This window comes from Dryobates pubescens, chromosome 8 (genome assembly GCF_014839835.1).
Source record: "Dryobates pubescens isolate bDryPub1 chromosome 8, bDryPub1.pri, whole genome shotgun sequence".
Lineage (NCBI taxonomy): Eukaryota > Metazoa > Chordata > Aves > Piciformes > Picidae > Dryobates > Dryobates pubescens.
The window spans coordinates 18,647,228-18,662,519 of NC_071619.1; the positions used below are offsets into that span (position 1 = coordinate 18,647,228).

The 15,292-nt window shown below is 54.9% G+C and overlaps 2 protein-coding genes across 2 annotated transcripts in view; both read right to left on the reverse strand.

The window, feature by feature from the left end:
• Nucleotides 1-889: 889 nt before the first annotated feature.
• TMEM150A (transmembrane protein 150A) lies at nt 890-9,110 on the reverse strand. The gene is made up of 7 exons (XM_054163478.1): nt 8,919-9,110; nt 6,795-6,842; nt 4,958-5,029; nt 4,728-4,795; nt 4,480-4,607; nt 3,438-3,615; nt 890-1,708 (listed from the first exon to the last, which is right to left on the reverse strand). The coding sequence occupies exons 1-7, from the start codon at nt 8,996-8,998 to the stop codon at nt 1,464-1,466; spliced, it is 819 nt and encodes a 272-aa protein (XP_054019453.1). The 5' UTR covers nt 8,999-9,110; the 3' UTR covers nt 890-1,463.
• Nucleotides 9,111-12,551: 3,441 nt separating this feature from the next.
• GBF1 (golgi brefeldin A resistant guanine nucleotide exchange factor 1) overlaps nt 12,552-15,292 on the reverse strand; it is a 106,938-nt gene continuing 104,197 nt past the window's right edge. The window contains exons 39-41 of the mRNA XM_054163925.1: nt 14,979-15,156; nt 14,658-14,795; nt 12,552-14,326 (exon numbers count right to left, since the gene is read on the reverse strand). Of these exons, the coding sequence (XP_054019900.1) occupies nt 14,040-14,326; nt 14,658-14,795; nt 14,979-15,156 (603 nt within the window). The 3' untranslated portion in view covers nt 12,552-14,039. The remainder of the gene's footprint in view (nt 14,327-14,657; nt 14,796-14,978; nt 15,157-15,292) is intronic.

Consider the following 15,292-nt stretch of genomic DNA (forward strand, 5'->3'; position numbering starts at 1 on the left):
GAGCCCAGCACTGGGGGAAGGACAATCTGCCTCACCCGTGCCTGATTTTCACTTTTATTATTGTAAATTTACTATTCTCTTCATATATATATATTTAAACATATATTAGATATAAAAGTCAGAACTACATATACTGGTAGATTTAAAGGCCAGTTTTGGAAAGGTGGGCAAATCAGGAAGCCCAACCTGATCAATGCTCACAGCAGCAGCAAACGCCCCTCTCCCGGGACAAAGGAAAACTTTTATATATATATATATATAGTCTCTGTATACACACACATACATACACACACATTCACCCTACTCTACATCCCAGCCCAGGACACCCAGGTCTGGCTGGGCCGAGTGCTGGGAAAGGCACCGGAGGACGGATTTAGGAGTCCCAGAAGAACCACAATGGGGTGTGAACTTCCTCAGGCCCTACAGAAATGGTTCCCCTTTCTGTGCCTGCGCTCTCATGGTGGGAAGGCTGTCAGTGGCCCACCCCTCGGCTGGCAGGCCAGGGCTGGAGGGTGCAGGCTTTCTGGTGGGACACCCCAGCTTGGCAGCACTATGGAGAACCCTGCTGCTCTGTAGACACTGCTTAGAGGACAGGACATTCCTGGTGCGATGGTAAATGCAGAGAACCATTCCCTAATCTAACTGACCACCAGGGAGCACAGGAACACTGTGGCACAGGAGCTAAAACCTGCCTCAGCAGTTCTCCAAGCTGAAAAGATAAGGGAAAGTCACCCGCTGAAGGCATGGAAGGCCCTGAGCAGTGAGAGCTCTAGCCAGGAGGGCCAGTGTGGCCCAGCCCAGGGCTGCTGGTGTCATCCTGCAGCAGGACAAGGCACTACCTGCAGGCAGGCAGAGAGACCCTTCACTGCCATTCTCACTGGGGATGCAGACAGACCAGCACTGCTGCCATCACCTTCCTGAAAAGGGGAAAAGGCACTCTGGGTTTTTGGCTTCTCTGACAGTCACAGCAACTGTCTAGAAGGCTTCTTCTGCTGAACCCTCCCCCTGTGGCTGTGGAAGAGGGAGGAACAGCAAACCTCCCATTCCCAGCATATCATGCTGACTTGCAGAAGAGAGGGTGAGCCCCTTGTTCCCCTGTGTCCCTTACAGAAGGATGCCTCTATGTGATTTGCCTTGAACAGCTGCTGCCTCAGACGGGGAAAGCCTGGAGGAAGGTGCAGGGGCAAATATTGGCTCTGCTGATAGCAGCACCAGGCCGGCATCCCTGTATCCCAGCAGAGACCCCAAACCCTGCAGGCAGGGAGAAGGTAGCTCCTTCAGGTGACACTGGCTGTCAGAGGAGCCCCAGCTGCAGCTCCCACCAGGAGGGAAGGGCACCACATGTCCATGTGTATGCACACACGCACTCCGAGGCAGCTGTGGTCTTGGAGACACTCAAGGCAGGGGATCCACTGGCAGAGCCCAGTTTGAGGGTCCCCACCATGAGCTGCCTCCTTTTGAGGTCAGGCCATGGCCAGGCCCTCTGAGTGGCTATGGATTTGGCCTGTGCTGGACACACCACTCTCGCTTTTGTAACTTTTAGTGGTCTGACTGGCTTGCAGCAGGACCAAGAAGGTGTCTGTGGAGATGGCCCCAAACTCAAACGTGAAGGTGCCGTAGAAGACCAGGACATCAATAATGAACATCCACTCGCACAGGGCTGCCACATGCTGCAGCACGAAGCTCTCCTGGATGAAAAACACACCACCTGAGGGCATCCCCATCAAGGAAAGCACAGATCGACCCCAACCATCCCATGGAGAATCATGACCCACTGCCACTGAATGCTGGGGTGGCCAGGAGCAGCCCCCCTCCAGAAGAAACACCCCATTACCTCTAAACCAAAGAAACCCTACATGCTTCCCCTCAGCATCGGGAGGGCCCCGGCATGGGCAAGGTGGTGATACCCAGCCGCAGTAAATCACAGTTCTGATGGCAGGAAGGGATTTTCTGAAGAGGCTGGGGGAATTCAGGCTGCAGTCCTCAGGGCAAGCTAGGTGCCTAGATGCCTCACCCTGGGTGCTCATACCTGTCAACTTCTTCCTCAAATCAGGCTTATGATCCCCATCCTCCCATGACATGCAGTTAAAGTCAATGTAATTCCTCAGCCCTCCATCCTCTCAGTAAGGTGGTTTGGGCTGCTGCAACCCAGTGCTGCAGCACTCCCCATCCTTCTGTGCTGCCAGCTGCTTCACATCAGAAGAGGGACCTGCTCCCTCTCCACCAGGTCCTACTGCTACCAGAGTTTCTTTATTCTTCTCTCATGCCCATTGGGGATCTTTAGGGAAACCTAATTCCAGAGCCTCCACAGGTGAGAGGTGAAGCCTCCAGGTGAAGCCTTTATCTTGCCTGCCTTCTGTCAACAAGACCAAGATTTGGGGAGGCTGAAGAGGCAGGGACCTCAAGTGCACAGAGTAGAGCCTTCTCCTTATTCTCCCAATCCCACTAGGAGATGCCTCAGCCTGTTTCCCACACCAACCCCACCATGGTTTGCTGCTTTCCTTCTCCCCGTTCCCAGTGCTTAGGGAGCAGCATGACCACTGCAGACAAGCACCAGTCCTGTCTCACTTGTCCTTACATGCCCTGCTTGTCCCTCCCATCTGGCACAGCCTCATGGCACTTCTGCCCTTTCCAGCTTCCTGACTGCTTCCAGCTTGCCTGCTGTGGTGACAGAGCCAGGGGGCACATCCCAGGCCCATCAGCACCCCCCAGGCTTTCTCCTGTGCTGCTCACCCCCAGCCAGACCCACACCAGCCTCTTTGGGACCTGTGTACACTGCATGATTTTTCCCTTCCCTCCCAGTAACCACCACCTTATTTCCAAATCTATCCCTAATGTCAGCTCCAAATAAGGCCCTGGCTCCCCATCCACACACTTGGGACCATCCTTCCAGCCCTGCTCCATCTGCTCTTGTGCCACTCTCCCTGGTGCAGTATTTGCAGATTCCAGCTCACCAAATCCTCCTTCACCCCACATGCAGGTCATCCAGTGGCTGCTGCTGAGCCTTGGCTGGCAGAGGTGCTGCCATGCACCTGCCTGGCACCTGTAGAGCACTTTTGTGCTGGGTTTCATAGAGGTAACTCAGACTCTGCAGTGCCAAGGGCTTGATATACCTTTGTCATATTAAAACCCCCAGTTAACTGGCCCTTCCACTCTGCAGCAGTGGCTGAACTGGGCTGCAGCAAGCCAAGGCATACTGGATGTGGGGCACCCCAGTGCCCCAAGAGATGCCCACCAGCACACCCTGCACAGCCCTGATACTGCTGCTCCTCCAGCCTACACCTGTGGCAAGCTGCTCACCCTCAGCCCAGCTCTCTCCTGGCATTGTGCCTTGCTGCCTGACCAAAGGATGGAGGACATGAGGTGCTTAGGCCCTACAAGGACCACTTTTTGCCAGCCCATCCCAGATCTCCCCCCCACACCCTTCAGAAGGATACTGAAGACAAGAGTGAGGAAGGCCACAGAGGTGAGGATGCTACGTAAGTGGCCAGTCCAGTACTGTCCACGGGTTTTGGCCATGCGGTAGGTGAGGATGGACTGCAGCAGCAGGAACAGCATGCTGGTGGGAAAGGCCACCCCTGCCCCGATGTAATGCAGCACCTTGGCATGATCCACCTGCAAGGGAGAGATCACAGGTGCTGGCATGGCTCTGCTCCAGGGATGAGTTTGTGTCCAGGCAAGGGTGCAGGCAGTGCCCAGAGCAGATCCAGGGAACTTGCCGTGTCCAGCTCCCAGGTGAAGAGCAGATTTGGACCCACTACCTGCAGCTGGAATTTTGTAATCCTTCTATTTCTCCCATCAGTGGGGTGATAGCTCTCAAGCCCCTCGGGCCAGCAACCTTGCTGGGGGTCACAGGCCTGCCTTCAGCAGAGCTGCTGAGCTGTGGCTGGAGCACATGGGGGATCGGGGCAAGTGAAGGCTCTCCTGCAGAGCAGCGTCAGCAGCTGCCTCTGGCCAAGCGGAAGTGACCAGCAGCAGCAGGCGGAGAGCAGGCAGCTGCTGGGAGCCCAGTGCCTGGCGCTGCAGGCATGGGGGTGAGCTGCTGTCTGCTGCCAAGCCCTGGACTGCTTCAGACACTGGAGCACAAGCTCTGCCCAGACACGTTTCCTGGCATTGCCCCCTGAGCAGCAAACATCCACGGTGGGAACGCCAGCAGCCTGGCCAGGCCGGAACGCTCTCTGGCTGGCTGGCGTGTGCCTGCCCACACAGGGCCACATGACTATGGAGGGGACGGATTGTGCAGATGATCTCAGATAAGGGTTAAACCAAACCCAGCAGTTTAATCTGAACCCAAAACTGTGTGTGTACCACCAAAGAAGTCGCAGTGCCTGCTCAGTACCCAGCAGAAGCAAAGGATTGCATGGATGGACCAAAACAACCATCCCAAATTCTACACTGCCAAGCACTGTCAGACCCACTCCAGCTAAGCTCCCCTCCCACCCCCAACGCCTCTGAGAGCTCCTTGAGGATATGCCTTACCTGGAAGTTTCCAACCATGGTGAGGCCTGCAGCACAGACCCAGCCGGTGGCCAATCCCAGGGTGTTGAGAAGGGACGGCCCAAGGCGCTCCAGGAGGTGGGCGTAGCGCAGCAGCCCCACCAGGATGACTATAGGAGAGAGGTACAGCCCCATCACACCCTGATACCTGGGACCCCTCACCACCTGCCTGTCTGCTGCCCAGGGGTGAGCTCTGCAGGGTGACTCCTGGCCCCACAGCGGGCACTTACCCATGAAGGAGCCCAGGCTGCAGATGAGGCTGAAGAAGCAGCTCTCAGGAGGCAGGGTGCCACACTTGCTGCGGGGACAAGACAAGGCCCAGAGAGCCCTCAGCACGGGGTGACTGGGGTGTAGTGCTTGCCCCACTCCCAAAGACACACTCCTGGGCTGCCTGAGGGCAGCTCTCGGAGAAGCTTCAACCCCTGGCCGACCCTGCATAACCACCCCCACAGCTACTCACCTGACAAGGGGGATGTGGTCCAGTGTGCAGCAAGAGCCAGGGCCATCCACACCGCATGACTGGTTGTAATTCCTGCCAGGAGCAAAGGCACCAGCTAGGAGAGCTGAGCTGCTGCCCAGGATCCTCCTGCTCACAGGCCTTTCAAGACCAGCAGAGCTGCTCCCCAGTGAACGCAGCTTGATGCCAGAGATGTGCCCACACCCCAGGCCCAAGCCCCTCCAGGGAGTAACTCACCACCCAACAGCATCCTCCAGGAACATTGTACGTGGGTTTCACAGAATGCCCCCTACCCTGCGCCTCTGCTGCCCACCCAGAGTCCCTGTGACTGCAAGGGAGAGGCCAGAGTGAGGCAGGAGGCTATATGGACCTGCTAGGTGCATGGGCTGAGGTGTTGGGCTCAAGGGGTTCTTGCAGCCCCATGCCCCAGGCAAGAGTGGGACCACCTATGTGCCAGACCTGCCACACATCCCCAGGGTGGAAGCACGGGTGGAGCTAGGCACCCTGCAGGTAGGAAGCCCTCCTCTCCACCCCTGTGCTCACAAAGGCCCCCCTCAGGCACTTCCAGCCCCCAGGCAGGGACAGGAGCCATGCTGGGAGGACAATACCACGCTGCCTCTGCTCAGGCTGTCCATCAATTGCCTCCAGCCGCTCAGCAAGCACACGGTTAGGGAGGCTTTTTGGAAAGGGCCTGGCTGGGCTCTGTTATTTTTTCAGTCTCCTCGTTTACCGGTGGCTTTGTTTTCCGACCACGAAACCCCAGCGAGGCATGGAGCCCCATGGCCTCCTCAGGAGCTGCTCTTGGGGCCATGTTTGGTTGGGGAGGGGTTTTTTATTATTTTGTTTAAAGCAAGCAGCCCAAGGCCGGGAAGCATTATTCATCATTAAGGGCTGGCTGTGCAGGAGACAACCCAACACACATTCTTCCTAGGGCAGAGTCGGCCATCAGGCAGGAAATGGCAGCAGACTATTTTTTTTCCCTTCTTCTTCAAACACTTCAGAAAGAATTAAACTAACATGGATTTTTCTGGACAGAATTTTAAGGAGGTACAAGCAGCCGAAAGCCCTGCAAGAGAAGCTGCCAAGAGAGCAAACAGGGTTTTTTCCCAGCCCTTGCCCCTCATGCACATTGTCCCCCATCCCAGGGCGCTGCTGGCAGCTCTGCCTGCGGGGTGGCTGAGTGATGCAGGGCCATCGCGTCCCCCTGGTACTGCCAGATTTAGCCTCAAGCAAGCAAGCAAGCAAGCTTCAACCTTTCCCATGGAGACACACAGTCCTCTGTAATTCCCTGACCACTTATTTTCATACTTTCTCCATGCTGTGTTTGTTCAATGGTCTCCTTCTCCCAGTCTGGTTTACAGCAGGGCTCAACCATTCACCGGAGCAGCCATAACCGCAGGCAAGCCCGGACAGGGGCGGGAGGGTGCCTTTTGATAGCCCTGCTTGGCCCTGGCGTCCTCACTGCTTTGCAAATGTGGATCTCAACCCTGCCAGCAGCTAGCTCCCAAGCAGCTCTGCTCCCCAAAGTGGCTTTTGGGCCGGACAGGAGACACACACCCTTGGTCAACTACGCCCCTCACTGTCACCACCATGTCTGCAGGGGGAGAAGGTGGCTCTGTACCCCCATCAATGCTCCCACCTTCCCCATTATTCCCACATTCCTTCACAGGGTCAGTCTGGTCCCTGACCTCCCATTTGGCATGGAAGTGGTGCAGGGGAGACCTCAGCTATCTGGTGGCATGGTTCAAGTGGGACAGTTTTGGAGGAGAATGAGGCGTTATAGGGTCTTTAACCGAGCTGGTCCATGGTGAAGAGCCCCTGCTGCCCCTCCAGGCCTTACCAGTTGTGGACAGGGCAAATGTGGTTATTGGAGAGGGCCATGGCATACCTAGGGGAGACAATAACAAGGGTTACTGAAGGCAGCCACCTACCTCCCTGTATCCCTGTTCCTGGTTAGCACTCGACTAGTCCTAGGAGCAGGGGTTACAAGCCCTCGCTGGGTGCCAGAGGCCAGCACTTGCTCTGTGACACCTCTTGGCTTTACAAAGCAGAACAAAAAAACCTAAGTGTGTAAGCCCAGCCCATGCTCCAGGGAGCTCCCACTATCATGCCCCCCTCCCTGGTACCCTCCTCCCTGCCAAGAGCCACCTCCTGCTCCAGTTCAGTGTGCTTTGAACTGCTCCTGTGCACCTCCTCTCCATCCTGCTGCCGTGATCCCCAGACTCTTGAGGAGTCTTGGGGGTTGTGTCACAGAGCCCCCCACCTCAGCACCGGGGCTCTCTACCAGGCTAGAACTGTGTAGGGTGTCAACCTATGGCCACTGGGCTCTGCCCTGCTTCCCCCAGCCCCAGGCTGGCCAGCACCTAGAGCTAAAAGTCTGGAAAAGTAGCTGCTGCGCTGGCAGGGCACTTGGGACAGATCAGCTCTGCTGATCTCTGTGGAGTCGCCCCTGCACCTTGGTCAGTGTGACAAGAGGTTCATGACATGCATTCCATTCAGCTCTAGGGGGATCTCAGCCCCACGACCTGCCCGGACAGCAAGGAAGTCCTTCTGTGTGGCAGCCACAGCACAGGGTGGCCACACACTGTTCAAATTGCCACTGTGGCTGTTAAAAATAGGCGCCAACATCAGTAAGTAAACCCCTCTCCTGCCAGAGCTGGCCAGGTAACATCCAGGATGATGCCAGCAGAGAGCTGCCAGGGCACTGGAGCAGTTTGGGGGAACCAAGGAGCAGCACTGCCTACCCAAGGGCCGCCCACCAAGAGCACTCCCCTCCTCCCCCATATCCCTGACCCAGCCACTTCCCAGATGGCCCACCAAGCACCCAGTCCCTGTTCCAGACCCTCCTGGGAAGGGGCAATAAGCTAAGAGGCACAAACAGCACTGTCCTCCTCTAGCAGGATCTGTCACCACCTGGCCCGTTCCTTCTCAGGGCTCTGCATCCCAGTATGGCCCCATCAGCAGCCCAGCTCAACCTGCTGCTCTGCTGACAAGGGACACTGCATCCCCCAGGTGGCTACAGGACTTAGATGGGGCTAGAAAAAGGACCCAAGACCCCCTTTTCCAGGGCAGTTCTGGCTCTGAGGACCATGAGCAGAACACCTCCCACCTGCACTGCTGAGGGCTGAAGGGGTTCCAGAATCACCTACAAGAGACAACCAGGGCTTTGTAAGGCTTCCTGGGGGAAAACTTGAAACATGAGTTCCCTACACCAAAGTCAACAACCAGCTTTGTCATGAAGGACAGGGGATACCACAGGGGTGAAGCTCTCAGACCGACCTACATGGTTGGGGTTTGCCTGCTCCATCCCACACCCTAGAAAGCCCCATCACCTACACTGGGGGTCCCTGTGCTTTTGGGAAAAGTCCCTCCTTCAGTACCCATTGCTGTTGTAGCAGTGGCACTGGATGCCTGACAGACCAGGGCAGGACAGCCCTACATGACCAGCTAAGATCCCAGGGCCAAGGCCCTGGGAAGGGATCAGCAGGGTGGGCTAGTGCCGCTCACCCAGCTGATACTGACTCTGCCTCCACCACGACGAACAAATGTTCAGCTGTGCCTCCTATCCCTCCACACAGGGTGGATTCCTATGGCACTACAGAAACTGGGCTGGTGGCATTGCTCCCAGGGCCATTGCCATGCCACCTGAGTATCAGCCGAACCCACGAGGTGCCAGGGGTATGAGGCCAGGGGGGCACAGGCCAGCGCTACTGCAGGGGACGCAGCTCTCACACAAGGTGTCTGTGGGGGTATGGGGAGGTGTAGGAGCAACTTGGGCGTGCAGAAACGCCCCAGTACGACACGGGCCCAGCGATGGTCCGCAAGACTCTGGCCCACAGCATCCTCCAGGCCCCCGGCGTCCCGCAGCCACCTGCCCTAGGACAACCCACAGCATTACTACCCGTAGCCCGGGCGGCCCCGGCCCCACCGCCGCGGCGGCTCGGGGCCGTCCCGCAGCACTCACACGATCCACATGCCGGTGATGGTGAAAGCGGGCAGCGTGATGGGCAGGATCCCCCAGGCCGGCATCCTCGGGCCGGGCATGCCCCGCCGAGCTACGGGCGAGCGGGGCCGCCAGGGGAGTCTCCCCGCTGCCTCCTGCTGCCGAGCCGCCGCCGGGCCGCGCTTCCCATGGGCGGCCGAGATCGAGGTCGAGGCCGAGGTCGAGGCGGGCCGGGCGATCGGATCGAGGTCCGGCCGTGCAGAGCCGAGACGAGCCGTGCCGGGACAACCCAGGCCGGCCCCGCCCCGCGGGCAGCGCGGGTCCCGCTCGGCTGGCAGAGCCCGCCCCGTCCGGCGGGGAGCGGGGGCCGCTCGGGAGGGCCCCGGGCGCCACGTGGCGGCCGCGCTGCTGGCCCGGAGCGGGATGCGGCGGCACCCTCTGGCCAGGCAAAGCCGGGGAAGGCAGCTGGAGGGAGCGGAGTACTGTACGGAGCCGCTGCCGGTCGGGTCAGCAGGGCAGGCACTGCGGTCGGCCTCCGCAGCTCCGAGCGCTGGGCCCTGACTCCGGGACACAGCCGGGCGGGAAAGACAACGGCAAAAACGGCGCCGAGGGGTGGGCCGGGCACCGCTCAGCACCAAACGTGCCCTCCTTGGAGCTGGGGCCTGGAGCGGCTTTTACCAAAGCTGGACAGCAACAAGTGGCTTGCGGGCCTCTGAGAATTCATTCTCCCCCAGCCCCAGGTGATGCACTCTGCCCCCAGCACCATCCCTGTGCCCATGTCCAGGAGGCTGTAGCCTCCTCAAGCAAGTATAGCCTGAAAGGCACTATCTCAGTATCAGGTGGCAACTGGGCACAGAAGACCTTGCTTAGTCTCTCTTCATGGTTATTGGGTTAGCATGGGCTTAGTCATCTCTCCTGAGGACAAGGCCCAGTTTTTGCCCCAGTGGTGACTGAACTTGCACTCTAACTGAACAGCCAGTGACTTCACTGCCTCACACATGGCAAGCCACCATCCACCCTCCTGCCCTGTCCTGACCCCATTAGCCTGACCTCTCCTTTCTCAGGCACTCCCCTGGAATTAAAGTTTAGCAGCCATCCATCCACCCTGCTGTCCAGAGAAATTTCCTTTTTTCTCACAAGGAAATGTGGAAAGATGAAGTGCAACTTCACCTGGCAGAGCAGCCAGACTGTGGCAAGGCCACAGCAGCCTCATTTCCCTATCAGGAACTGAGAGGAGCTCCATCTGCCTACCACCTCACCCGGGCCAGGGTGCAAGTTTATGCAACTGGAGGATTAATATTGCATACTGGGACTTGTAGTCTCAGAGGATCTTATCACACTCCAGGCAGCCTTGTTGCAGGCCCAGGGCCTGATATTGATATTCAGCACATCAGTTCCCAGACCTCTCACTGAAGGAGCTGCACTCCAGAACTTTTCCCGAGCTGCTTGTGCTTCCAAAACTGACCCCTCCCTATCTGTCCGCTGGCAGACAGCAGGCCTGGCCCTCTTTCTCCCAGCAGCCTCCACGGCTGTGTGGTCAGGGAGCAATGGGAACAAATGGCACTAGGCCAGCAGCGCAGCTGTTGCTGCCTCCAGCTGCCTTGGTGGGACTCGCATTGCTCTCTGGCCACCCGGCAAGTGGTACAAACCCTGCCATGCTGCCTTCTGCACAGGTGGGGTGAAGGAGTAGGGCACCACAGTTTCAGGATGATTTAGGTGCTGTAATTGGTGCAGATTTTCCCAGAGGAATTCAACAGCTGGCACTTTTAGGAGTGAATTTCTAGGAGTAAACAAGCCAGCTCCCTGTTGGAAGATACTTCATGAACATCCTTCCTATGGATCAAGTGTTCTAAGTATGCACAGATTCAAGTTTAAAATTTAATCTAAAAGCATCATTGCTTCAGTTTCAGTGACAAGTTTATGTTTTACAGCCAGGACTTCATTTTCTTTAGGACTTTTTCTCACTAGGAAGCTTCACATCCATAAGGAAAGCACTGCCTCCACAGTAACCCATCCTAAGGACACACAGTAAATCTCACTACTTACTTCTAGTCTGTTTTAGCAGTGGAAATTGCTGCTGTAAATGGGAACAGAAGAGGTACGTAAATCCAAACTGTGGTGATGCCTGTCCAGCCTCCTCTGGAAACAGTGAGTCAGACCTACGAAAATGAGAAAGGGCCAAGACTATAAAAAGAATATGCTGAGACAAGACCTGAAGGCTAGTGGTGTGAGCACCGCTCCTCACCACCAGCCCATGTCTTCTATGCAATTTGTTACAAATAGAGTGCAAGAGACTCAGTGATAAAAGTATCACCATGCATGCTATCCCTCACTTAATTCTGATCTCCTTTGGATAGCACTCTCCCTATTATTTTTTTCTCTGTCACACAGGAAATGTTGTTATTGCAAAATCCAAACAACATTCACAGAACATTTTTTTCTGGTTTTCCAGTCCATTCCTATTTACAGTCTAGTGAAAACTGTTTAAAAACCGTTTAAACTGCAGTTCTTTTTCCAGCCAACATTCTTTCCATTCCAGTCCTGCTTCCTGCAGTTTCCTCGGGTGGCTTTTGCTTTGCGCCATAATTGTCCGAATTAAGATGTAATGCTCTCAGTAGGAACTGGGTTTGCACATACAGCTTGAAACACAGCATCCCCAAACAACTATGTGAAGGCAGTGCTGTTAGCTGACACCACTTGAAAAAGCCAAAGTGATGCCAAAATCAGGAATCAAACTCTGTAATCAGACTCTTGATTTCAGCATTTTCAGACTGTCTGGGGATCAGAGGGCAGCAGGGCTGGTGTTAAGTAACCTGAAAAATGACCAATGGTTTCAGTGAGCATTTTGGAGACAGCTCAGAAAAGAGCTGCAAGTATGAGCAAAGGCTCTGAAATGCAAGACAGAGGCGGGCTGGATACACAAGGGCCATAGGCAGCACAGATTCAAATGCATGCACAAAAATATCTAAAGGCTGGAAGGACATGATCTGGAAGCAGTGGAAGGGTAAGGAAGAGGGGGCTGCAGCAGTGAAAATATTCCAGGAATGGTGGAAATTAGAGTAAGGAAACCAGGATTTATTAATGGGACTTTCTTAGTGTGCACATTCTTCCATTCAGCAGTATTTAGACCTTAGCTCAGGTAATTCAGACAAACCCCTTTGGGTTTTGTTTTAAAGGGGGTTTTAAACCCCTTACCAAGGGGTCTTTCGGAATCTTTGTGATAGGGAAGGCATTGATGTCTCGCACAGCTCTGAGGACACTGTGGCACTGCATGGATCTTTGCCTCAAGACAAACTAGAAAATATCAAGAGCGTAATTGGTTGTCCACATCCATGGCAAGCATTAGCCTTGGAAGAGCCCAGGATCTCTCACCTCCTGTCCCAGTCCTGTCAGTGGAAATGAAGACTGCTTCCTCATCAGACAGAAAATGCTTCTTTCTCTGAAGTCAGCCAGGTTGTCAGTAAGGTCTGTGTTCTGGCACCTGCTCCTCAGACCTAGTCTGTATCTTCAGTCCTGGCCATCACTGAACTGTTGCCAGAAGCAAGAGCAATCCAGCTGTTAACTGTTCCTCTTTGCCCAGGATGGGAACCATTTCTGCTTAGCCCCTTGATGGCTAGCCTCCACAGGAGTGACCATGTCAGGGCAAATTTCTCCATGCTCCCTGCAGACAGAGCATTGTTGGAGGATCCTGCCAGGGGGCTGGCAGCTGGCCACAGCACCTTGACAACTAAATTCCACTTTTCCCAAAGCTCTGAGCCACAGAACCACAACAGAAACAGAGTACAACATTGCAGCATTCATGTACAGGATGTATTTATTACACAGTAAAAAGTCCATTGGATTTGTAGCCATTTACTCTATATATACACTGGCTGTACTCTCACCCCAAATGCAGGTTCCTCTCAGTACAGTATAAACTGGGTTGGAGTCTGCCCATGCTCCTCCCAGTCACCAGTGGGATTTCCAAGATTGGTATTATTGAGAATTTAGCCAACTAATTAAGAGAGGAGGCAGAATGGAGATGCAGCACTTGTCAGGCAGCCAGATCTGTTCTGGGCATGAGGGGGAGAAGAGTGGGACATCCTTGCTGCAAGGCAGAAGCACGAGAATGACTACCGGAGCCTCAGCTGCAGAACAGAAGGAGACGAGATCCCAACAACCAGAAGGTGCAGAAGGGTGAGGTCTCTGCACAGCTTCCAAGAGAAAGCACAGCAGACTTGCTGGGCATCTGTCAGCAGATCCCCACATCTTCTCTAGCTGAAGAGGATGTTCTCCTATGGAATGGGGCTGGACACCAAGAGGTCAATATAGCAAATGGTGGACAATACAGCACTGGTGTGCACCCTGCGGTTGTGGCTCTCCAAGCAGTGTTTTAGAGATGGCTGTAGGGCTCTGCTCTCAGCTCACAGGACTGCATTTCTTCCTTGTCTGCTCAACTGGGCAGAGCTTTCTGAATTTGCTCCCTCCAACCAGAAAGCCAGATTACTTTTACAGGAGGAGGGAGGAAAGCAGGGCTGCCCCTGCCAGGCTCCCCTGCTTCCTATCTGGCATGCAGATTGCTGTGATCCTTGTTGCAGAAGGAAAGCACATAGCTGCAGCAGACAACAAGCCCTATGTAGCAAGCTGGGAGCTGTGCTGTAAGTGATCGACATTTCTACACAAAATTCTCAACCTGCTGAACCCAGGCATGCCCAGAGCCCAAACAAAGCAGCACGACCAGAAGCATGGGCAGGGAAGCTAGGGAATGGCTGGGGAATTGACCAGCGACTGGACTGAATAATCTGAGAGGCAGTCCTTCTACTGTGACATCAAAGAATTTTCCCTCTTCACCAGATGAACTGGTGGCAGCTTGGTCCCAGGCTGCTGGCTGCAAGCATTGCCTGGACCCTGAGATTGTGACGGCAGGAAGGAGACTGGTCAGTGGAACTGGGCACCCCTCCAAGAAGACAGGGATTTCTAGGTGGATTTCTAAGTGGTTGCCACAAGAAGGGAGCAGAATGTGACACATGCCAGGGAGATTGTGGCAGCAACCCTTCTGTCCAGGTTGGCATCATCTTCTAAACCAAACATGCCCGCTACCAGAGAACATTTGGCCAGCATCCTCCACCCACAGAACTTCCTTCGTAGACAGACACCCTCAAACTAATTGACTTCAGAGGTTGTCATGGGGTCAGTGGGCCGTTGAGTAGCTAAGAGAGGAACAGGAGAGGTGGCTTCAATTAGAGCTGGGTTGAGAATGATTGGCAGAGTCATAGGTGGCACCCCAACCTGCAGTGGAGAGGCAAGAGGCTGCAGGATGAGTGGTGGCTGTGCTGTTGTAGGAGGTATGTCTGTAACTGGGCTTGTCTTTATTGGAGCTGATGCTGGGAAAGAAGGAGGGGCAGAGGTGCTGATGGTGGGTGAGGCAGGTGCAGCAGGTCTCTCTGACTCTGCAAAAAGACAGACAAAATAAATCCTTACACAGGCCCTGACAAAGTCACCTTTCAGCTAGAAGCTAAGTAGGTCTGAAGGTCAACTCAGGGGCCTTGTCAGACTTGTCCCTTCCACATATCTTTATGGAAGGCCTTAAGGAGCAGGTGCCCATCACAGGCATTCTGCTCCAACTTCTGCCCACCCCAATAACCTCAGCAAGAAGGCCACAATCTATCCATTTGGAAGCAGAACAGACCCACAACACCAAAGGCCTGGTCACTGTAGATCATGCAGATCCATGCCACCATGCTGGGAAGACAATTCCAGAATAAAGAAAACAGGACTCACCACTGGCACCCACTTCACAGGACTTCTCCAAAGGAACCAGGTGGGTGTCTGGTCTCACATCCCCCATGGGAGAAGGGGGCAAGGCAGGCGCTATTGATTTCTGATGCTGCTGCTCGACTGGTATGCTGGGGACAGGATCTATGAAAACAAAACAAGCAGTGAGCCCACACATCACTTTGCTGACTCCTCCTGTCCACTCTCTTTGCCCTCCTTATGCCAAGCTTCCACAGTCTCATGTGTCCATCCTTTCATCAGCATCCATGCACTACGGACAAGGTGGAAGTGCTGGGTCTGAGACTTCTTTCCTGAAGCCCCCTGTACCTTGGATGACTGTCTGTTTGAAGAGCTCATCCCGCAGCCGAGGTAAGAAACAGTCAATCCGCTCCCAGGTGATCTCCCAGAGATCCGAATATCCTGTCCTTGAGTCAGCACTGTGGAATATCCCAGCTGTATCCATTACAAGCAGCATATTCTTCAGAGACTCCGGGATGGCCTCCAGCTGTAATCACAGATACTCCTCAGGACACAGAGAATGGACATATAGCAATGAACAAAAGATCAGAGCAGCTGATGGGCTGCCTTGGAAACAGAGGCTGAGGGAAGATACTGTGGAATACAGTGTTTTTTTCAAGGAT

Excerpts from the sequence above, each read along its gene's own strand:
- TMEM150A (XM_054163478.1), bottom strand. The coding sequence starts at position 8,998 with ATGCCCGGCCCGAGGATGCCGGCCTGGGGGATCCTGCCCATCACGCTG. Across the intron at positions 4,608-4,727 it reads CAGCCTGGGCTCCTTCATGG|TCATCCTGGTGGGGCTGCTG; the intron begins GTAAGTGCCCGC and ends TCTCTCCTATAG. Across the intron at positions 3,616-4,479 it reads CCATGGTTGGAAACTTCCAG|GTGGATCATGCCAAGGTGCT; the intron begins GTAAGGCATATC and ends TCTCCCTTGCAG.